At 42.9% G+C, this 24,991-nt stretch overlaps 1 protein-coding gene across 4 annotated transcripts in view; it reads right to left on the minus strand.

Annotated features, from left to right (window-relative positions):
* The window catches only part of INPP5K (inositol polyphosphate-5-phosphatase K), a 99,752-nt gene extending 83,091 nt beyond the window's left edge, over positions 1–16,661 (minus strand). For 2 of the 4 annotated variants that reach the window (XM_044283867.1, XM_044283866.1), the window contains exons 1-2: positions 16,546–16,661; positions 1,616–1,685 (exon numbers count right to left, since the gene is read on the minus strand). In XM_044283867.1, coding sequence (XP_044139802.1) covers positions 1,616–1,685; positions 16,546–16,573 — 98 coding nt within the window. In that variant the 5' untranslated portion in view covers positions 16,574–16,661. Of the gene's footprint in view, positions 1–1,615; positions 1,686–16,545 lie in introns of those variants that run through there. The other 2 variants (XM_044283868.1, XM_044283869.1) reach the window with 2 other exon arrangements.
* Between the last annotated feature and the right edge of the window lie 8,330 nt (positions 16,662–24,991).

A 24,991-nucleotide genomic window follows, 5' to 3' on the forward strand; every position in this document is an offset into this window, starting at 1 on the left:
GGAGTCAGCATACACCTGCCATCATTTAAAGTGCCTCTGATTAACCCTAAAAAAGTTCAGCTGCTCTAGTTGGTCTTTCCTGAAATTTTCTTAGTCGCATCCCACAGCAAAAGCCAGGGTCCACAGAGAGCTTCCAAAGCATCAGAGGGATCTCATTGTTAAAAGGTATCAGTCAGGGGAAGAGTATAAAATAATTTCCAAAAATAATTTCCAAGGCATTAGATATACCATGGAACACAGTGAAGACAGTCATCATCAAGTGGAGAAAATATGGCACAACAGTGACATTACCAAGAACTGGACGTCCCTCCAAAATTGATGAGAAGACGAGAAGAAAACTGGTCTGGGAGGCTACCAAGAGGTCTACAGCAACATTAAAGGAGCTGCAGGAATATCTGGCAAGTACTGGCTGTGTGGTATATGTGACAACAACCTCCCGTATTCTTCATATGTCTGGGCTATGGGTAGAGTGGCAAGATGAAAGCCTTTTCTTACAAAGAAAAACATCCAAGCCAGGCTACATTTTGCAAAAACACATCTAAAGTCTCCCAAAAGCATGTGAGAAAAGGTGTTATGGTCCGATGAAACCAATGTTGAACTTTTGGGCTATAATTCCAAGATATGTTTGGCGCAAAAACAACACTGCACATCACTAAAAGAACACCGTACCCACAGTGTAGCATGGTGGTAGCAGCATCATGCTTTGGGGCTGTTTTTCTTCAGCTGGAACTGGGGCCTTAGTTAAGCTAGAGGGGATTATGAACAGTTCCAAATACCAGTCAATATTGGCACAAAACCTTTAGGCTTCTGCTAGAAAGCCTAACATGAAGAGGAACTTCATCTTTCAGCAGGACAACGACCCAAAGCATACATCCAAATCAACAAAGGAATGGCTTCACCAGAAGAAGATTAAAGTTTTGGAATGGCCCAGCCAGAGCCCAGACCTGAATCCGATTGAAAATCTGTGGGGTGATCTAAAGAGGGCTGTGCACAGGAGATGCCCTCGCAATCTGACAGATTTGGAGTGTTTTTGCAAAGAACAGTGACCAAAGATTTCAGTTTGTTTTTCAATTGGGTCGTATAGTTTATAGGTCACATTAAAGGTGGAAAAAGTTCTGAAATTCTTTATCTTTGTCTTAGTTTTTTACATCACAGAAACCTGACATTTTAATAGGGGTGTGTAGACTTTTTATATCCACTGTACGTGGATAGTAGCCATGTTGTAGCCGAGTTGTAAAGGAGCTTGTCCATCACCCAGAGTAAAATGCTTATTTTCTTATTACCCTCAGGGTCAAATTGGATTTGAAGAGGAGAGTGAGGATTAGAAAGAAACACGTTGAACAAACGACTGTTGTTCTGTGTTGTGTCCTACGTCTGTAGAAACCATGGTATAGCTAATCAGGATAAGGGCTGCATTGTGCAGCTAAAAATACAATGAAGTGAGTGAGCAGCAGGTAGACACATAATGAAGTATTTTATTATAAAGCAACCATATAATTACTTGATCTAAACATCCATGTATGTTCTAACATTAACAGTCCAGTAATTTTATCGTTTTCACATTCTTCTACAAAATGGTCGTCAACTTTTTAAAAATCCCTAAAAACATACTTACTGTAAATGAAGCTTATCAGAGTCTAGCGTTAGTGATTCAAGGCACAGATTGTCGGGGTCCATTTCTGATCCTAAAAGATGTTAACGAGAAACAGATATAATTCCAGTTTCATTGAGTCGTATTGCATTTTCTCAATCTCTATTTTTTTGCAATATTCTAAAAGGCAAACACTAAAAGGGATATTCAGAGATTATACATTAAAGGGGTTTTCCAGCCATTCAAAAATAGTTTTATATAAACCCAATATGGGTTAAAAAAAACCAAAAAAAAAAACCTGTACCTTTCAGAGTCCTGCTAATCCTATGCTGATGGTTCCCAGATCCACCGATGGTCTTTGCTTATGCTGCTAGAGTGATGACACATGACGCACTGTCAAAGTAAGGCTACCTTTACATCTGCGCTTTTCCTTTCCGGGTTTGAGATCCAACATAGGATCTGAATACCAGAAGAAAACGCTTCCGTTTTGCCCCTATTCATTGTCAATGGGGACAAAACTGAACTGAACGGAGAGCACCAGAATGCATTCCGTTCCGTTTGGTTGCATTCCCATACCGGACAGAAAAACACTGCACATTGGATGCGGAGGAAGATGCCGGATCCGTTTTCTTTTGTGTCCCAAAAAAATAATTAACTGGCACCATTGACTTAATTGTGTTTCATGTCGGATCCATTTTCTCGAACACAAAAGAAAAAGGATCTGACGCCCATTGACTTACTATGACCCTCCGGCATGAGGAAGGGCTGGAATTGTCTCTGGTAGCCCGAAACGCGTAGACAAGACTGCTATTTTTGTAACTGATGGATGAGATTTTACTGCAAGCAAAATAAATTTATATTTCTTTATCAAAGTGGAGCTGGATTTCTTCAAACCTCTTTTTGGATGCAGACATTTGTATTATCCTAACGGAAGCGTTTTTGCTAATCCATGATGGATCCAGCCAAAACGCAGATGTGGTGGGGATCCACATGAAAATCCATGTGGAAGATACGCATAAACTGCACTGCTGTGTGCATGTACCCTAAAGAAAACTGTCAGGGGAGTACATCGTCGAAGGACCTATAGGAGCTCTGAAAGGTAAGTACTTTGGGCATGCTCACAAGTTAATTTATGTGGTCTCCAATGTAGACGAGAACCATAATCTGCAGGTTGTACATACTTACTATGGCTCCCATAGCAGCACTCATACAGCTAGTGTTATTATGATCGTGTAGTCTACTGAAAGCCCTGCCCGCTGTAATAAATTGCAATTATTGCAGATAAAATACCTCCAGGAAAACAAACTCGAAGATAACAAGGAATACTGATGGACAAGGGTTAAGCTCCTTTGAAAGCTGTGTTCTGCAGTGGAAACCTTGTATGTAGATAGACAGATATACAGTATAGCTTTTTTTTTATTTTTTATGGATGCCTCCATATAGGCTCGACTACTAATAAAAATCTCTAAATATGGTATCCCGACATATACCGCCTGATAGAGAAAAAAAACACTTGAAGAACATCTCTGATGGACCCTACACTTTGATGCAGCTCACAGACAGCTCGTGGACTTCAATGAGAATGGTGTAATGGTTCTCCATGGTACTGCAGAGGAATTGAACACGTTCCCTACATATAACAGCTGGCATACTAGATGAATACTAGTCAGGCCTTGTTATGCTGGTATATAAGACAATCTAAAGGATTGAAGCAGAGAGTAGAGAACATCTTGCCCACTATTAAAGACTGCAGATAATGCTTTCCATAATTGTTCACATACAAGAGGTTTGTCACACAGATTTCTTGGTTAGTGGATCAGACAGATTAAAACTGTACGTGAAGACTTCTTTCTTGATGAAAAGTCAGTTCTCCTCACATAAACCACGTGGGGTCAGTGGTAAGTGGCTTACAGTTTTGTGTGCTCAAGGCAAGCTGTCACACACAGGCATAAGCCAGGCATCGCCCCCCAAACAAAACCAGTGAGTCTGCCGTCACGTGAGACCGGCGGACAACTAGATCACCACATCATCAAGGGCTACGCTCAATGAATTCTATGTGCCGATATTTCATTGAGTATTAATGTGCCTACACTGCCAAGGCATGGCACTGCAATGGCTCCTAGTACCCGAGGGTACCACTACACAACTAGCCAGCTGCCCTAGAATTAAAGCCTCATGTGTAAGACCCCAAGAAAGCTCCATACCATGTTGTAGGGAGATGTAAAACAGACTAGACCCCTAATAAATATAGGCCCCAGACCCGACCCTCTTAGTAAATAAAGACATCATATATAGACTACCCAAATAAAATACAAACCAGACCCCCTTTATGGTGACCGATGGATATATAAGTCATGAGCTGGTGGTCGTTCCTGCGATATATCCATGATGATAGGCTCATGGGCAACTACTTAATGTCCCCACAAGATTGCAGTGGGAGCTCGGCTGTAATACACTGCCAGTCTCCTGATGCAACTGCTGAGATCAGAGCCATCTCCAGTCCCAGCAGTTTAACCCCCTATAAGTGGCTGACAGGGGGAGGGTGCTCCCTCTGTCAGCACCCTCAATGCAATTGTAGATTATAATACTGACAAATCTTCAAGGGGTTGGACACCTTTTGTTTTTTTTTAAAACTCCCCTCATTGCCAGACCTGCTAAGGGAAGCATGCTTACTTGCTCCCGCCACTGGATCCAGACTTCTTCGCTCCCCCATCTCTGCTGCCTTGCTAGGGTCCCCTGCTGTAAATATCCATTCTGATGCTGTCGGTGACCTGACCTGACCGCTATTGCAGCTGCGTCAAAGCGAATGTTAAGAGCTCGGCAGCCAAGGCTGCAGAGTAAAAAAAACTGGGATCCAGTTGCAGGGAGTAAGTATGAATCCCTGTGCAGGTCTGGCCGCTAGGAGTGTTTATGGGCCTCCTTAGTTGTTGGGCCCCATAGCAGCTGCTGTCCCTGCTACTATGGTAGATACACCCATATAAGACAAAAAAAGACAGAAAAAGATGATAAACATCAAGATTCAATGTACTGAATAGGGCTGGGCAATTAATCACAATAATTAGAATCATTTTTGGTGCCCAGTGATGGTTTTTAGAAAAATCATATCAATCTATTTTCATTGGCTGCTTAAAAAGCACCGTAGTCACATGGGATGTGTACGGCAAATGAAAGTATAGCTGTCATTGCTCTCCTTCTCTGAGAAAAAGAAGGGCCTATTTCCGGAAACTGATACAACAGCTGGCAGATCCGCCTGTGGTATGGGGCAGCAGTGATAGAAAGAGCTCTGCCACCTGATTCCAGTGACCGGCATCTTAAAGGCCATGTACACCTTTGGGGACAATTTTTTTATATTATTGCATTGCACTCATTTTGAGCTTAAAAAAATATTTTTTTTCAGTTAGTCTTTAATAAAAATGTTGAAAATCTCTGTACAGCCTTGAGATTATTTAGTAGCATAAAAAATAAACAGAAAATGGCCAGCTCGCAAGAAGTCAAATGAATCTCATTTATTCCTAAACTTCTAAAATCTTGTTATATACTAACATGAATATGACATATAGCAATATAAGAACAATTGCAATTATCAAAAATCAATCAAAATATTGGATGGTAGCAGGCCGTGCTCTATTTTGGTGAGCTTCCCATAATTGTTTTTTGTACACTTATTTAGTAGCATACTCTGTATTTTTACTGTGATCACTCAGGCAGCTAAGTTGATGGCTCCTCATCTCTGACCTTCTAAACACTCATTATAGCTCAATACTTATATTACTCATAAGAATGTGGCTTAACCCTTTAAGGACTCAGCCCTATTTCACCTTCTAGACTTGGCCATTTTTTGCAAATCTGACCAGTGTCACTTTAAGTGCTGATAACTTTAAAACGGTTGGACTTATTCAGGCCATTCTGAGATAGTTTTCTTGTCACATATTGTACTTCATGACACTGATAAAATGAAGTTTAACTACAATTTAAATACAACAATTTTTATTTTTTTTAATTGCAAATTTCCAAGTTTCAATTTCTCTACTTCTATAATACATAGAAGTTTGAGAATTATATTTTATTTTTGGGGGATATTACAAGGCTTAGAAGTTTAGAAGCAAATCTTGAAATTTTTCTGAAATTTTCAAAAAATTTTTAGGGACCAGTTCAGGTCTGAAGTCACTTTGCGAGACTTACATAATAGAAACCACCCAAAAATGACCCCATTCTATAAACTACACCCGTCAAGGTATTCAAAACTGATTTTACAAACTTTGTTAACCCTTTAGGTGTTCCACAAGAATTAATGGAAAATAGAGATACAATTTCAAAATTTCCCTTTTTTGGCAGATTTTCCATTTTATTAATTTTTTTCCAGTTACAAAGCAAGGGTTAACAGCCAAACCAAACTCAATATTTATGGCCCTGATTCTGTAGTTTACAGAAACACCCCATATGTTGTCGTAAACTACTGTACGGGCACATGGCAGGGCGCAGAAGGAAAGGAATGCCATATGGTTTTTGGAAGGCAGATTTTGCTGAACTGGTTTTTTTTTTACACCATGTCCCATTTGAAGCCCCCCTGATGCACCCCTAGAGTAGAAACTCCAAAAAAGTGGCCCCATTTTAGAAACTACGGGATAGGGTGGCAGTATTGTTGCTACTAGTTTAGGGTACATATGATTTTTGGTTGCTCTATATTACACTTTTTGTGAGGCAAGATAACAAGTAATAGCTGTTTTGGCACCGTTTTTATTTTTTGTTATTTACAACATTCATCTGACAGGTTAGATTATGTGATATTTTTATAGACCAGGTTGTCACGGATGTGGCAATACCTAATATGTATACTTTTTTTTTATTTATGTAAGTTTTACACAATGATTTCATTTTTGAAGCAAAAAAAAGAAAAATCATGTTTTAGTATTTCCATAGACTGAGAGCCGTAATTTTTTCAGTTTTTGGGCGATTACCTTGGGTAGGGTATGATTTTTGCGGGATGAGATGACGGTTTTATTGGCACTATTTTGGGGTGCGTGTGACTTTTTGATCGCTTGCTATTATACTTTTTGTGATGTAAGGTGACAAAAAATGGTTTATTTAGCACAGTTTTTATTTAAAATTTTTACGGTGTTCATCTTAGGGGTTAGGTCATGTGATATTTTTATAGAGCGGGTCTATACGGACGCGGCGATACCTAATATGTATACTTTGAAACCCCAAAAAAAAAAAAAATCATGTTTTAGTGTCTCCATATTCTTAACCATAGTTTGTTTTTTGTTTTTGGGCGATTGTCTCAGGTAGGGGCTCATTTTTTGCGGGATGAGGTGACTGTTAGATTGGTACTATTTTGGAGGGCAAACGCCTTTTAGATTGCTTGCTGTTCTACTTTTTGTGATGTAAGGTGACAAAAAAATTGTTTATTTAGCACAGTTTTTATTTTTTACGGTGTTCATCTGAGGGGTTAGGTCATGTGATATGTTTATAGAGCCGGTCGATACGGACGTGGCAATACTAAATTTGCATACTTTTTTTTAACTTTATTTGGGGAAAATTACATTTTAGTTTATTTTTAATTAAAACTTTTAATTTTTTGGGGGGGGGGGGGGGGAAACTTTATTTTTTCAACTTTTTTTTTTCACTTTATTTTTTGTCACACTTTGGGACTTGAACTTTTGGGGGTCTAATCCTTTACAATGCATTCCAATACTGTATTGGAATGCATTGGCTGTATGAGTAATACAGTGTGTATTACTCATACAGCTTCTGGCCTGCGAGATCCAGGGGGCTCGATCTCACAGGGTCGTCACCGGAAGGCAGCGCAGATGCCTCAGGATGGCATCGCGATGCCTTCCATGCCATCGGGTCCCCCCCACAGCCCCATGGGGACCCGATGGCACCACCGCCGCCACACCAGGTGGCACACCGCAGGTCTGAATTGACGGGACCCCCCCCCCCCCCCCCCGCGCATTTAGCCGAGGTGCCTGCTCAATGATTTGAGCAGGCACCTTTTTCCGATCACCACCCACCGTCCGGCGGTGATCGGAACAACACATGACGTACCGGTACGTCATGGATCCTTAAGGACTCGGGAACCATGCCGTACCTATATGTCATGGGTCCCTAAGGGGTTAAATAAGTGTTTATGACCTTTTAGTAATTTATAGATAAGATTTATTAGATGACCGGCACAAAGTGACAGTACCATTCACACAGCTAGACAAACCGTAAATCCTTTGTGACAGAACGGCTGAATATTTTTAATAAAGACCAATTGAAAAAATATATATGTTTTATTCCAAAATGAGTAAAATGCCAGTTTGTGGGTGAAGGCTCATCATTTGTGTTAGCTAATAACACCTTTAAGTTTGGTTCCCAGTGGTTCGGGCAAATACAGGTCCTTCTAAAAAAATTAGCATATTGTGATAAAGTTCATTATTTTCTGTAATGTACTGATAAACATTAGACTTTCATATATTTTAGATTCATCACACACCAACTGAAGTAGTTCAAGCCTTTTATTGTTTTAATATTGATGATTTTGGCATACAGCTCATGAAAACCCAAAATTCCTATCTCAAAAAATTAGCATATCATGAAAAGGTTCTCTAAACAAGCTATTAACCTAATCATCTGAATCAACTAATTAACTCTAAACACTGCAAAAGATTCCTGAGGCTTTTAAAAACTCCCAGCCTGGTTCATTACTCAAAACCGCAATCAGGGGTAAGACTGCCGACCTGACTGCTGTCCAGAAGGCCATCATTGACACCCTCAAGCAAGAGGGTAAGACACAGAACGAAATTTCTGAACGAATAGGCTGTTCCCAGAGTGCTGTATCAAGGCACCTCAGTGGGAAGTCTGTGGGAAGGAAAAGGTGTGGCAGAAAACGCTGCACAACGAGAAGAGGTGACCGGACCCTGAGGAAGATTGTGGAGAAGGACCGATTCCAGACCTTGGGGGACCTGCGGAAGCAGTGGACTGAGTCTGGAGTAGAAACATCCAGAGCCACCGTGTACAGGCGTGTGCAGGAAATGGGCTACAGGTGGCGCATTCCCCAGAAACAGCGGCAGAAGCGCCTGACCTGGGCTACAGAGAAGCAGCACTGGACTGTTGCTCAGTGGTCCAAAGTACTTTTTTCGGATGAAAGCTAATTTTGCATGTCATTCGGATATCAAGGTGCCAGAGTCTGGAGGAAGACTGGGGAGAGGGAAATGCCAAAATGCCTGAAGTCCAGTGTCAAGTACCCACAGTCAGTGATGGTCTGTGGTGCCATGTCAGCTGCTGGTGTTGGTCCACTGTGTTTTATCAAGGGCAGGGTCAATGCAGCTAGCTATCAGGAGATTTTGGAGCACTTCATGCTTCCATCTGCTGAAAAGCTTTATGGAGATGAAGATTTCATTTTTCAGCACGACCTGGCACCTGCTCACAGTGCCCAAACCACTGGTAAATGGTTTACTGACCATGGTATTACTGTGCTCAATTGGCCTGCCAACTCTCCTGACCTGAACCCCATAGAGAATCTGTGGGATATTGGGAAGAGAAAGTTGAGAGACGCAAGACCCAACACTCTGGATGAGCTTAAGGCCGCTATCGAAGCATCCTGGGCCTCCATAACACCTCAGCAGTGCCACAGGCTGATTGCCTCCATGCCACGCCGCATTGAAGCAGTCATTTCTGCAAAAGGAATCCGGACCAAGTATTGAGTGCAGAACTGAACATAATTATTTGAAGGTTGACTTTTTTTGTATTAAAAACACTTTTCTTTTATTGGTCGGATGAAATATGCTAATTTTTTTAGATAGGAAATTTGGGTTTTCATGAGCTGTATGCCAAAATCATCAATATTAAAACAATAAAAGGCTTGAACTACTTCAGTTGGTGTGTAATGAATCTAAAATATATGAAAGTCTAATGTTTATCAGTACATTACAGAAAATAATGAACTTTATCACAATATGCTAATTTTTTTAGAATGACCTGTATATGGCACCGCGAGGGGCACTCCGGTGTCCTGCACATTTGCGAATATCTATCTCGAAAGGTTTGAGGAAAGGTATATTTTTTCTGTGGACAACCCCTACCTTATCTATACACAACTATTTATACGCTACGTGGATGACATTTTTGTGGTGTGGTCGGGTACTGAGGCTCAATGTAAGAAGTCTGTCTCCTTTTTTAATTGCACCAATGACATGAACATGAAGTTCACCCTCAATTTTGGAGGGGAGTCTCTTGAGTTTCTTGATTTTCATGTCATGGTGTGCAAGAATACTTTAATCACCGAAGGGTTTCGTAAGCCTACTGCCTCTAACACCCTTCTGCACCACGAGAGCTTTCATCCCCGTAGCGTAAAGGAATCTGTCCCTTATGGACAGTTTATTAGGCTTAGAAGAATTACGGTAATAGTACCAACGATGGGTATATTAACCAGGTTACTGAATTAAAGGAGATATTTGAGAAGGGGCTATATACCCAGTGATCTTAAGGCTACTTTCACACTAGCGTTCGATCGGATCCGTTCTGAACGGATCCGATCATAATAATGCAGACGGAGGCTCCGTTCAGAACGGATCCGTCTGCATTATATTAGCATATAAAAGCTAAGTGTGAAAATAGCCTCGTACGGATCCGTCCAGACTTTCAATGTAAAGTCAATGGGGGACGGATCCGCCTGAAGATTGAGCCATATTGTGGCATCTTCAAACGGATCCGTCCCCATTGACTTACATTGTAAGTCTGGACGGATCCGCACGCCTCCGCACGGCCAGGCGGACACCCTGTCCGTGCGGAGGCGAGCGGAGCGGAGGCTGAACGCCGCCAGACTGATGCAGTCTGAGCGGATCCGCTCCATTCAGACTGCATCAGGGCTGGACGGCTGCGTTCGGGTCCGCTCGTGAGCCCCTTCAAACGGAGCTCACGAGCGGACCGACGAACGCTAGTGTGAAAGTAGCCTAATTTATCCCTGAGTAGAGCATACCAACACACGCAGGAGAAATTATTGGCCAGGAGTAAATCAGAGAGGGATAACAAGGATAGCGGTGATAGGTTAGTTTTTTTTGTTTAAGTTTAGTCCTGTTTCAGATCTTATAAAACGGGTGATTCACAACAATTGGGATATTTTAAGAAATGAGCAGAGTCTTAAGGAGTACACAGAGAGGAAACCCCTTTTGGCCTTTAAGAGGTGTCATACAATCATGGACACTTTAGTCACCAGCCGCTTTATCGATGATAGGACGGCAGACTGGCTAACAAGCAGCAAGCCTGCAGGTAAATTTAAATGCGGGGACTGCTCATTCTGCAAGTATAACCACCAGAAGAAATACCTTGTGTTCGGAGAGGTTGGACGCAGGATTAACCAGTTCATTACCTGCAAGACTTCTTATGTGGTCTTATGCCGATGTGGGTCTTTCTATGTGGGAAAACCATCAGTCCTATGTTTAAAAGGTTTAGGGAACACCTTAACTCAGAGAAAACAGGCAAGGGATGCCCCCGGCTTATTGACCACATGCGTCGTATGCATGGAGGTAATGTTAATTGCCTTAGTTTTGCAGGTTTGGAACTGGTTCCTGTGTCGTCAAGAGGAGGCGATAGGCATCGTCTACCTCTCCAAAAGGAGTCCAGGTGGGTAATCCGTACCGATGCTATGGGTCCCCTGGGCCTGAATGAAAGGAATAATCTTAGTGTCTTCATATGACAATTCATCCTCCGTTATTGGCTTTAATTGTATGTCTTGCACTTTAAGGAGGTGAGAGCGTTGGTGGTTGCTATGACAACCATGCGGGATGACGCCTTTAAGTAGGTGTGTATCGACGCCATGACTCAGTAGCCAAAAGAAGCGCGGTTGCGCAAAACGGCCGTCGCTGCAGTCTAGCTTTCCGAGACATGTGTATCTGCCCCAGCCCTATGTATGTTTGTACCTATATGGAGGAATAAAGAAGAAACTTCTGACAGTGGCGAGTGCCGTCTACTTGTATTTTCTAAAATCAAGAGTTACGCAAGTTGTCTGGTCTTTTGGCTGAGCACCACTAACACTGTGTGTGACTGGGTATCGGAGGACGTCCCATTGCGTGAGGAGTGACCGAGCAGTGCCGTCCGCTCTTTTTGATTTCTTTCTTAGTATGCAATCATAAAATAATTGCCCCCGAAAGTGTACATAGCCATTAGCCATTAACGTCTTTATGTGAATTTTTTTTTTTTTAGCAAAATAGCCCAGCCCTAGTACTGAATATCCTCAAGATGGTATAATAAGGAAAGTGTAGAGAGCAATAAAGATCACGTACAGAAGATCCAGGAGTATGGACGGTGCAGAGCTACTGCTGAAAGGGGGCTGGGTTATTTCAATTTTATTTTTATTTTTTTATACCTGGGAAAATGTAAAAAAATAGGGGAAGAAACAATCTTTATTGACATTTTTTAAAAGCAGCAACTAAAAAATACTTTATTAGGCTACATTCACACGAACGTATGAATGAGTCCACATCCGTTCCGGTGCAGACCCATTCATTTTTATGGGGCCACAAAAGAGGAGGACAGCACACCGTGTGCAGTCCGCATCCGTCGCTCTGGGTCACGGCTCCGCAAAAAAAAAAAACAAGAATAGGCATTTTCTATGATAGCCACGGCATGTGCAGTACGCAAATTGCGGAACGCACATGGGCCAATATCCGTGTTTTGCAGATCCACAAAACACGTTTGTGTGAATCTAGCGTTAAATTATGTTCCCTTTCTGTAAGGAAATATCGTTTACTGTCACTGGGATGGAGCTAGAAGCTGGAGTGTGAGCTGTGGTGGCATTTTTTTTTTTGGTTACCCTTTGCGCCCCATAAGGTCATACAAGATATTTGGGGGTATTTAACATTCATTTATTATTTTATTGCTTTACAAAGCTGTGAAGCCTCACTGCAGAGCTGATCTGAATCTGCTAAGACCCAACAACTCATACAGATCGCTAGGACCGGAGCAGAAAGGGACATTGCCACTTCCTGATCTGTGTATACAGTGCTCATGGAGCTCTGTGTATACAGCGATGGGGAAGGCAGGCACGGTAAAATATACATACCTGCCTTCTCTATGGATAGCCCTGCTGTCACCAGGGCAGACTGTGAACTAAAGTGGCCCTGAAAAAAAAGAGTAAAAGTGGCCCCATTTTGTAGGGAGGTCCAAATTGACAGAAGGCAAGGCTAATACAAGTAGCCAAGGCCAACACAATTAGGCCTCTTTCACACTACAGTATGTTGAATTCAGTGTTTTGCGTTCCGTTTTTCACGGATCCGTTGTTCCGTTTTTTGCTTCCGTTGTGGTTCCGTTTCCGTTCCGTTGTTCCGTTCCGTTTTTCCGTATGGCAAATACAGTATACAGTAATTTCATATAAAAAATTGGGCTGGGCATAACATTTTCAATAGATGGTTCCGCAAAAAACGGAACGGAAACGGAAGACATACGGATGCATTTCCGTATGTGTTCCGTTTTTTTTGCGGACCCATTGACTTGAATGGAGCCACGGACTGTGATTTGCAGCCAAATATAGGACATGTTCTATCTTTTCAACGGAACGGAAAAACGGAAATACGGAAACGGAATGCATACGGAACACATTCCGTTTTTTTGCGGAACCATTGAAATGAATGGTTCCGTATACGGACCGTATACGGAATGCAAAAAACGGACCGTATACGGAACGCAAAAAACTGTAGTGTGAAAGAGGCCTTAGGAGGAGCCAGCAATACCATATTGCAGCACAAAATACCGCCCCAGTAGAGACAAATACCATGGCGTGGCACAACGTGCTGCTCCAACAGGGCCAAATACCACAGTACAGCACAAAATAATGCCCCAGCGGCACAAACTATCTCCCCAGAAGTTGCTCCTCTGTGGTTGTTAGTGCCAGCTGATACATTCTGTCCTTCTACTCCAGTTTCTTCAGGATGACAACACAGTTGAATTCAGGAGTCAGAAGGACCCCTGTGGTACCTGGGTACTTAACACTGCCAGCATTAAAGGGGTACATTGTATAATGACAGTGCTTAGTGCTACAACTCAGCCCCATTGACTGAGCTGCAACTAGGCCATGTGACTAGGAAGAGGCCGCAACGCTCACGGAACAATGGTCTCTTCTAGCAGCTGATAGGGGAGGGGGGATAACCCAATTAAAGGGGTTGTCCAGGTTCAGAGCTGAACCTGGACATCCCTCCATTTTCACCCAGGCAGCCCCCCTGACATGAGCATCGGAGCAGTTCATGCTCCGATGCTCTCCTTTGCCCTGCGCTAAATCGCGCAGGGCAAAGGCATTTTTCTGAGTTCCGGTGACGTACCGGGGCTCTCTATGGGGCTGACAGGAACCCCGGTGACGTCACCGGCACTGATGGGCGGGATTTGGCTCTGCCCTAGCCAGTAAAACGGCTAGGGCAGAGCTAAAGCCCGCCCCTCAGAGCCGGTGACGTCACCGAACACACTGCTGGGCGGAAGTTACCGCCCGGCAGTGTGTTATTGAAAACACAAGAGCCTGTGCCCTGCGCGATCTAGCGCAGGGCACGGGAGCGCATCGGAGCATGAGATGCTCCGATGCCAGGCTCAGGAGGGCTGCCGGGGTGAAAATAAGGGTATGTCCGGGTTCAGCTCTGAACCCGGACAACCCCTTTAACTAACTCTAGGAGCATCAGATTACTTACCTGGCTTGCAGCTGTGAGAAGCACTTAGGCAGCCCGTTAGGGCACCGACCCACCAGAATGTTTCCCTGTAAAGTCTATGGCCAGTCCGCCCCTGGCTGTCGCTCCCGTAGTTGCACAATCTCCATCTAGCTGCTAATTTGCAAGGATGTTCAGGAGGTCCTTGTAGAGTTCAGTGCAGACAGCCCGGATGTTTACAGTCAACAGACGGTCCACAGGTTAAAAAAGCGACGATAAGCGGCATCATAAATCAGCCAACATGCATCTGAATTCTGTCATGTTTGGCATCCAATCCTGACACAATTTTGGTGAACAATGCTGCATTTTAGACAGATTTCTTTCTAACAAATTTGCCAAAAAGGAGAATCCACTGCGCTTAGCCCCCTGTTTGGGGGGTATAGCTGAAAATTCAACAATAAATCAGATTTACTAATGAAACAGCACCAGACCTCTCCTTCACACTGACCCCCACAGAACCTGCTTTGAGCCAGAAGTCCCTTTTTGCATCCCATTTGACAAGTAGGCGCGGCTGCATATGCACGCCAGTATTTGTGGTGGCGGCATCGGTGGGCATGAATGGTTGTGTGGAAGGGAGCACTATACCACGAGCACCCATAGTCAGGGACTGGAAGAACAAAGGAGGTCTGTCATAACCTACAAGACAGATTGTGCTTTGCTGACAGATCTCAGTAGCTTCCTTCACACATCATCAGATTATTCACCCTCCTTGTTCTACAATGATCACATTTCCTCATGTGAAGTTCTGAATATTTCACGCCAAGCTAAATACATATTATATCAAATGGATTTTCAGCAGAGCCGCGAGAGGACTCTTACCAAAACTGGTGCTAAGGAAAACGGGCTTAGTTGCCTAAACCAACCAAAGGAGTTTTGAAAAATGAAACATGGAATCTGACTGGTTGCTATGGGCAACTAAGCCCCAGTTTTGATAAATGTCCCCCAGTATGTATGTGTACTGGTGACAACAGATGAACATGTCGGACGATAGACCAACTTTAACACCTAAATGCTTTTAACTTACAGTATGTACAGTGTTTCCTTTACTAGGGGACTGCCAAAGATTGCTGAGCCCTGGCTCGTCTATTTCCATCTGCCCCATAGAAGTCAATGTAGCGGTGGCCACACTTGCGCAGTGCGCTTCCAATTCACTTCAATAAGACTTCTGAACATAGCCGAGCCCACATGAATGGAGACGAAAATGACCCAGCAAGGATACAGGGCTGGCCGGACGATACAGAGGGGAGGAGTCAGGAGCAAGTAAGGCGGGGAGCACTGGGCACTTGCAGCACACTCTCTGCCCCTGGGCACTTGCGATAGGCAATTTGCATATTTTTAAAACTTCATTTTAGGTACTTTGGAGGCTCTGAAAAACTAAACATGGGTACCATCAGTGTTATGGATCTGCCTCCCACAGAGCTATATCATGAGTTTAAAACATGTTATGTAGGTGACAGACTCCCTTTAACTGATGATCCTCCAACTACCCTGCCATGTGTGAATACACCCTGAAGAGCTTGGATGACATCACAAAAGAAGTAAGAAAAGAAATTCATTTTATTTACAATGAAATATCAAATAAATCTTTCATCCCTGTACACGACATATCCAGGATTCTTGCTATGCAAAGTATGCGCAGACCGCATACTCATGACTATAACGATGACATCGTTATACTAGTCACACGTAAGGCCAGGTGACAATCCATAGCCATTACAGCACAGTAAGCAAGACAGTGGTGACATCATAGATTGATGATTCCAAGGTCGCCCCAGCACCTCAGGACTGTGGACTATGAGGCCCATCTCCACTCAGACCTGTGCAGTTTGTGATGTACATGGCCAATGGAAGAGCGCGTTACTTTCTGCATTATTTCTGTACATCGCCATGCACACTATCATGCTATTGTGATATCACTGTGAGCCTGATTGCTGTGAACACTGTGCTAGTGATGTCACTTTCCACCATTGTGACATCACTGTGTGCATTATCCCAACTTAATCGTAAGCTTCTCATATCCATGGTGGTGTGGGGCCCCATTTTAAGTGTCACTATGGGCCCCATAGGTCCTTGTTACTCCCCTGATCAGAACCTCAGGACAAAAATACTGTACAATAAGACCCTCATATAATAAGCAGATCCTCTGTCCTTGTGGGGTGGTCACCATGCCCCATATATTACAATTCTGCATGAAGTGCAAGTACAGCTACGCAATCAGGACGCCCAGCACCTGCGGACCCCTGTGATGTCATCACGTGAGACCGACAACACACCGGCTCTTACCTGCCCCCGCTCCTCCCGGCTCCTCCATTCCGTCTCGCTGACAACTTTATCACGTTTGTTTTGGTTATGTTTTTTACCTCCACACTCCCTTCCGTGGGCGGAGCTAGGCCCGAGATGTTAGACACGTGACTAACAACGCTAGGAGACATAGTTGACATCTCTGTGGTGATTGGCTGGTAGTGGACCCTGCCCCTGGATACCGAGGACGCCATTTTTGTTAGTGGCAAGGGTTGGATTCCGTAACATGGAATAGACGGGAGGAGTGCTTACATGGTGTCTCCCTTTTGGACTCATCTTCCCAATGACTCCTTTTCTATGTTATGAGGTTCACATGAGTCCGAATAACCCGTATACTTAGTAATAGAAATATGGAGAGGTCTCTCCTTTCCTCAGAGCAGTCACCAGTTCTGATGCACACTTGCCATTTGAGAAGGGAGAGTCAGAAGACTGCAAAGGATTCTGCGGCAAATACACATTTGGTGCTAAGGAAAACGGGTTTTGTTGCCCATAGCAACCAATCAGATTTCATCTTTCATTTTCCAAAGGAGCGCTGAAAAATGAAAGGTGGAATCTGATTGGTTGCTATGGGCAACTAAGCCAGTTCTACTTTTACACCAGTTGTGATAAATCTCCCCCATTGAATGTTTCTGCTGTGTATTTTTACCATCTGAATGTACGCTAAGGCCTCATGCACACCTGACGTCCGTGTTGCATCTTTTTTTTTGCAGACCTATTGACTTTAATGCGGACCAGAAATGTTCTATCTTTTTGCAGATTGGACCCACAGATCCGGACAGCACCGGGATGACATCCATGTGTGGTCTGTTATTTTCTTTTTGCAGACCCATAGAAATGAATGGGACTGTGTGCGGACCGAAAAAGGGGACCAGACGCGCATACAAATTATGGTCGTGTGCATGAGGACTATGGCCACGTTCACGCAACCGTGGTGCTGCCGTGCCAGTATTGCAGAAGGGCTAATGAGTATGTGCCTCCGCGCCACAAAAGATAGGACGTGTCCTATCTCTTTCTTTTAAAATAAATTTATTAAGAAACAAGAAAACTTAAACAAATACATATTAACCCCTTCAGGACCTTGCTATATTTCACCTTAACCCTTTAACTCCCTGCGTTTTTTCTTTTTTGCGTTCCATGCCTTCCCAGAGCGATAACTTTTTTATTTGTCTGTTCACATAGTCATATGAGGGCTTGTTTTTTGCGGGACAAGTTGTACTTTCCAACGCCATAATTTAATATTGCATATGATGTAGTGGGAAGCGGGAAAAAAATTCCAAATGGGGTGAAATTGCAAAAAAAAATGCAATTTCACCACAGTTTTACGGGTTTTTTATTTACGTTCGATGTGCGATAAAACTGACCTGTTACTTAGAGGGCCCATTCACACGAATCCGCAAAACACGGACAGCGGCAATGTGCGTTCCGCATTTTGCGGACCACACATTGCCGGCACTAAGAGAATATGCCGGCACTAAGAGAATATGCCTATTCTTGTCCGCTATTGCGGACAAGAATAGAACATGTTCTATTTTTTTCAGGAACGGAATTGCGGACCCATAGAAATGTATGCGGAATGGAATTGCGGATGTGTGAATGGAGCCTTATTCTACAGGTCAGTATGAATTTTGGCAATACCTTATATATATATATATATATATATATATATATATATAGTTTTTCCTGCGTTTTGATAGTGATAAAAAAAATTAAAAGTGGGGAAAAAAAATAAGTTTTAATTTTTTGTCGCCACATTTTGACCCCTATAACTTTTTTGTAATAATGTGTACGGCGCTGTATGGGGGCGCATTTTTTGCGGGGCGATCTGAACTTTTTATTGATACCATTCTGGGGTGTGTATGACTGTTTGATCACTTTTTATAAAAAAAAAATTGGAGAAAATGAAGCCACCAAAAACTGCGAATTGGCCATTTGGCCGCTTTTTACCATTTTGCTGTTTGCCGTATGGGGGATATATTTTTATACTATGGGCATTTTTGCCTATTGCGACACCCATGTTGTGTATTTTTTTAGTTCTTTTATTTTTATTTTGGGAAAAGGGGGGTGATTTGAATTTTTATGGGAACCTGTCACCGGGATTTTATGTATAGAGCTGAGGACATGGGTTGCTAGATGGTCGCTAGCACATCCGCAATACCCAGTCCCCATAGTTCTGTGTGCTTTTATTGTGTTTTATTGTGTAAAAAAAACTATTTGATACATATGTAAATTGACCTTAGATCAGTCCTGTACCTGATTAAAGCACAGAGAGCTATGGGGACTGGGTATTGCAGATGTGCTAGCGGCCATATAGCAACCCATGTCCTCAGCTCTATACACAAAATCCCGGTGACAGGTTCCCTTTAAACTCCATAGGAAATACTATGCAGCAGCCTCCTGTCATTCATAAAGACAGGGCTGCTGCATACACATTCCAGCTGCTCCGATCGCCACACGAGGAAGCCGGAGCACAATCGGAAGTGAAAGCTTTTGGTTTTCAGCGCGCTCAGATGCCGTGGTCAGGATTGACCACGGCATCTGAGGGGTTAAATGTCCGCGATTGGCATTACTGCCGGTTGCAGACTTTAGCCGCGGGTTTCTGCTATAAGAAGCAGACGGCCACCTGCGGCTATGGCGCCCGCAGCGGGCAGGAGTGGGTGCCATCTTTAAACACACACCTGAAAATGTACATGTACGTCATCGAGCGTGAAGGGGTTAAGGACCAGGACATTTGTTTTCAAATCTGACATGTCACTTTATGTGGTAATAACTTTAAAACACTTTTACTTATCCAGGCCATTCTGAGACTTTTTCTTGTCACATATTGTACTTTATGACAGTGGTAAAATTGAGTAAAAAAAAATTCATTTTTATATATATAAAAAAAAAACGAATTTACGCCCAAAATTTTAAAATTTGCAAATTTCCAAATTTCAATTTCTCTACTTTTATAATAGATAGTAATATCTCCAAAATAGTTATTACTTTACATTCCCCATATGTCTACTTCATGTTTGGATCATTTTGTGAATGCCATTTTATTTTTTGGGGACTTTAGAAGGCTTAGAAGTTTAGAAACAAATCTTGAAATTTTTCAGAAAATTTCCAAAACCCACTTTTAAAAGAACCAGTTCAGGTCTGAAATCACTTTGTGAGGCTTACATAATAGAAACCACCCAAAAAAGACCCCATTTTACAAACAACACTCCTCAAGGTATTCAAAACTGATTTTACAAACTTTGTTAACCATTTAGGTGTTCCACAAGAATTAATGGAAACTTTTTTGGCAGATTTTCCATTTTAATATTTTTTTTCCAGTTACGAAGCAAGGGTTAACAGCCAAACAAAACTCAATATTTATTGCCCTGATTCTGTAGTTTACAGAAACACCCCATTTGTGGTCATAAACTGCGGTACGGGCACACGGCAAGGTGCAGAAGGAAAGGAATGCCATACGGTTTTTGGAGGGCAGATTTTGCTGGACTGGTTTGTTGACACCATGTCCTATTTGAAGCTCCCCTGATGCACCCCTAGAGTAGAAACTCCAAAAAAGTGACCCCATTTTAGAAACTACACCCCGCAAGGTATTCAAAACTAATTTGACAAACTTTGTTAACCCTTTAGGTGTTCCACAAGAATTAATGGAAAATAGAGATAAAATTTCAGAATTTGACTTTTTTGGCAGATTTCCATTTTAATAATTTTTTTCCAGTTACAAAGCAAGGGTTAACAGCCAAACAAAACTCAGTATTTATGGCCCTGATTTTGTAGTTTACAGAAACACCCCATATGTGGTCGTAAACCTCTGTACGGGCACACGGCAGGGCGCAGAAGGAAAGGAACACCATATGGTTTTTGGAAAGCAGATTTCACTGGGATAATTTTAAGCTGCCATGTCCCATTTGAAGCCCCCCTGATGCACCCCTAGAGTAGAAACTCCAAAAAAGTAACCCCATTTTAGAAACTACTGGATAGGGTGGCAGTTTTGTTGGTACTATTTTAGGGTACATATGATTTTTGGTTTCTCTATATTACACTTTTTGTGAGGCAAGGTAACAAGAAATAGCAGTTTTGGCACTGTTTAAATTTTTTTATTATTTACAACATTCATCTGACAGGTTAGATTATGTGGTATTTTTATAGAGAAGGTTGTTACGGATGTGACAATACCAAATATGACAACTTTTTGGGGTTATTTGTTTCAGTTTTACATAACAAAGCATTAAAAAAAAATATGATTCTTTAGTGTCTCCACATTCTGAAAGCCATAGTTTTATTTATTTTTGGGCAACTGTCTTGTGTTGGGGCTAATTTTTTTCAGGATGAGATGACGGTTTGATTGGCACTATTTTGGGGTGTGTATGACTTTTTGATCGCTTGCTATTACACTTTTTCTGATGTAAGGTGACAAAAAAAGGCTTTTTTTTTTACACATTTTTTTTTTACGGTATTCACCTGAGGAGTTAGGTCATGTGATATTTTTATAGAGCAGGTTACTACAGACGCAGCGATACCTAATATGTCTACTTTTTTTTATTTATGTAAGTTTTACACAATGATTTTATTTTTGAAACAAAATAATTTATGTTTTAGTGTCTCCATATTCTGAGAGGCATAGTTTTTTTCAGTTTTTAGGCGATTATCTTAGGTAGGGTCTCATTTTTTGCGGAATGAGATGGTGGTTTGATTGGCACTATTTTGGGGTGCGTATGACTTTTTGATCGCTTGCTATTACACTTTTTATGATGTAAGGTGACAAAAAATAGCTTTTTTTTACACCGTTTTTATTTAATTTTCTTTACAGTATTCACCTGAGGGGTTGGGTCATGTGATATTTTTATAGAGCAAGTTCTTATGGAAGCGGCGATACCTAATATGTATACTTTTTTTTATTTACCAGTACTTAAGTTTTACACAATTCCAGCATTTTTTAAACAAAAAAAATGATGTTTTAGTGCAGGGGTGTCGAACTCAAATTCATCGGGGGCCGCATCAGCAGTTTGGTCACCCTCAAAGGGCCGGTTGTATCGGACTTATGGGGGATCTGTGGGTGACACTTATGGGGGATCTGTGGGTGACACTTATGGGGGATCTGTGGGTGACACTCATGGGGGATCTGTGGGTGGCTCTTATGGGGGATCTGTGGGTGACAGTTATGGGGGGATCTGTGGGTGACACATATAAAGCATCTTATGCTATGTGTCATCCACAGATCCCCTCCATAAGTGTCCCTGTAGTGAATGACCCTCAATACACGGGCTAGGGGCCGGCATCTGCTTTTATAATGACAGCGTGGCCCTTGCAGTGACTATTCTACTACACGGGCCCCGCTCACTGTATAATCGTATCTCTAATAGTTAATGGTTACCGTATGTATATAATCGCATAAGGAGCGCTGTGTATTACCGGTACTTACAACTACAAGCGCTCGCCAAGAGGAGGGAGGAGGCAGAAGGTAGGCCGGGAGGACAGGCGCTGGCAGTGTGAGTCATACGTCATGCGCCCACGCCGCCTGCTTCATTCATAAAGTGGGCGGCGCAGGCGCGTGACGTATGACTCACACTGCCAGCGCCCATCCTCCCAGCCTGCCTCCTCCCTCCTCTCGGCGAGCGCTTGTAGTTGTAAGCACCGGTAATACACAGCGCTCCTTATGCGATTTATCACTTCCTGCAGGGGCCGCCTGAAGGAAGTGATAATAAAAGGTGAAGGCTGGCGGCCGGCGGTGGCTATGCGGGCCACATGACGAGGTCTGGCGGGCCGGATTCGGCCCGCGGGCCTTGTGTTTGACACCCGTGTTTTAGTGTCTCCATATTCTGAGCCATAGTTTTTTTTTTTTTTTTTTTGTCTTAGGTAGGGGCTCATTTTTTGCGGGATGAGGGGATGGTTAGATTGGTACTATTTTGGGGGGCATACGCCTTTTTGATCATTTGGTGTTGCACTTTTTGTGATGTAAGGTAACAAAAATGGCATTTTTTTCACCGTTTTTATATTTATTTTTTTATGGTATTTATCAGACAGGGTGGATCATGTGATATTTTTTTTAGAGCCGGTCATTACGAACGCAGCAAAACCTAATATGTGTGTTTTTTCCCCCCTGTTTTTATTATAAAATAAGGGGAAAGGGGTGTTTTCCTTTTCTTTTTTTACTTCATTAAATCATGTTTTAGTCATTTTATTACTTTATAAATTTTATTAAAACCATTTTTTTCCTTTACTTTATTTCTGATGTTCACTTTTGGGGGTCTAATCCCCTCTGCAATGCATTACAATACATCTGTATTGTAATGCATTGCCTGTTAGCGTATGACACTGAGTCATACATTAACAGGTTGCCTAGGAGACTCAGCCTGGGGCTGGATCTCCTCGGCACCCGAAGAAGGCATTTCCCAATGCCGTGCAATGCATCCGGCTCCCTTCTGAGACATCGAGTCCCCGCGACAGCAGCGCAGGGACTCGATGGGCTCACTCAAACACAAACCCCTTCTATGCCGCGGTCAGTGGCATAGAAGGGGTTAATCCGCAGCGATCGCCGATACGGGGGGGGGGGGGGGGGGTCTTGGCATTGACCCAGGGTGCTTGATTTCAGCAGGCACCCAGTTCCGATCACCGCTCGCACGCCCTGTGTCCTAAAGTAAAGGGACATCATGGTGTACCTGTACACCCTGTGTCCTTAGGATGTTAAGGAAGGAAGGCAGCAAATGTTGTACATGCTGGTTACAGTGCATTTCTCTCAGAAATTTGGAGTAAAATGGGTCGTTCTAGACATTGTTCAGAAGAACAGCGTAGCGTGATTAAAAAGTTGATTGGAAAGGAGAAAACATATAAAGAAGTGCAGAAAAAAATAGGCTGCTCAGCTAAAATGATCGCAAATGCTTTAAAATGGCGATTGCAAACGCCCGTACAATCGCGCATACAGAGCGTACGTTCAGGTATGCTCAGGTCTGAACCCAGCGTAAATAAATAGCTGCATCACTGACCCATAAAGTGCCTGTCTGAACACTATCCCCCCCACAAAAACAAAACAAAACACTGGCTTTTAAATGGGTTAGAATAAGTTAGTGCATTGATCAGCTGATCACCAGGGGAACCTATAGTCAACTGCAGGGAAATGTGATATTAGATGGCAGCCATTAAAATGAATGCTGGTCATGTAATGCATGAACACGCCGGTTAGGTTCTGGAACACAGGAAAGGGTCCTGAGTGGGGCACCTTCTTCAATGACATCCATATACTTTAATAATGCAGAGAGAGCGCAGTTGTAAATATAAGGCCCCTTTCACATGAGCGAGTTTTCCACGCGGATGCAATGTGAACGCATTGCGCCTGCACGAAATCCAGACCCATTCATTTCAATGGGTCTGTGTACATAAGCGTTGTTTTTCACGCATCACTTGTGCATTGCGTAAAAATCGCAGCATGTTCTATATTCAGCGTTTTTCACGCAACGCTAGCCCCATAAAGTGAATGGGGCTGCGTGAACAACGCATTGCATCCGCAGGCAAGTGCAGATGCGATGCGTTTTTCACTGATGGTTGCTAAGAGATGTTGTTTGTAAACATTCAGTTTTTTATCACGCACGTGAAAAACGCATCAATCAGCATTTTACCCGCGCTATAAAAACAGAACCACTGAACGCAATCGCAGACAAAACTGACTGAACTTGCTTGCAAAATGATGAGAGTTTTCCTGAATGCACCCAGACCTAATCCGCATCGTTCGTCTGCAAGGGGCCTAAATCTATTTAAAAAATATATATATCAATTTTTGGGCTTAAAATACTAGTTTCCAAGCATGGCAATCACGAGGTGCCTCATGGAGAGAAGTGTCAAAGTGGTTCAATTTCTGCCAACTCTTAGGCCTCATGCACATGACCGTGACGTTTTTTGCGGTCCGCAAACCGCGGCTCCACAAAAAACAGAAGCCGCCCATGTTAACTTCCGCAATTTGCAGAATGGGCGCAATATAAATGCCTATTCTTGTCCGCATCTTTTGCGGCCCCATTAAAGTGAATGGGTCCGCATCCGAGCCGCCGAAACGGATGCGGACCCAAACATCGGTCGTGTGCATGAGGCCTTAAAAATGTTTACCAGTAGATAGGAAAAAAGTATAATGTGTTTCAGAGGGTGCTAGGGTGTCAGGCTACTGTTTAGGGGTCCACTCACACGTCCGTAATTTGGGTCCGCATTCGTTCCGCAATTTGCAGACCTGTTCACTTTCAATGGGGCTGGAATGGATGCAGATCCGCATTTTCAGGATTCACATCAGTTTTTTCCGGGTTCCGCAATTCCATTCCTGAAAAAAATAGAACATGTCCTATTCTTGTCCGCAATTGCGGACCAGAAAAGGCATTTTCTATTATAGTGTCTGTGATGTGCGGTCCGCAAATTGCGGATCGCACATTGCAGGCGTCCGTTTTTTGAGGATCCGCAA

This window comes from Bufo gargarizans, chromosome 3, assembly GCF_014858855.1.
Source record: "Bufo gargarizans isolate SCDJY-AF-19 chromosome 3, ASM1485885v1, whole genome shotgun sequence".
NCBI lineage: Eukaryota > Metazoa > Chordata > Amphibia > Anura > Bufonidae > Bufo > Bufo gargarizans.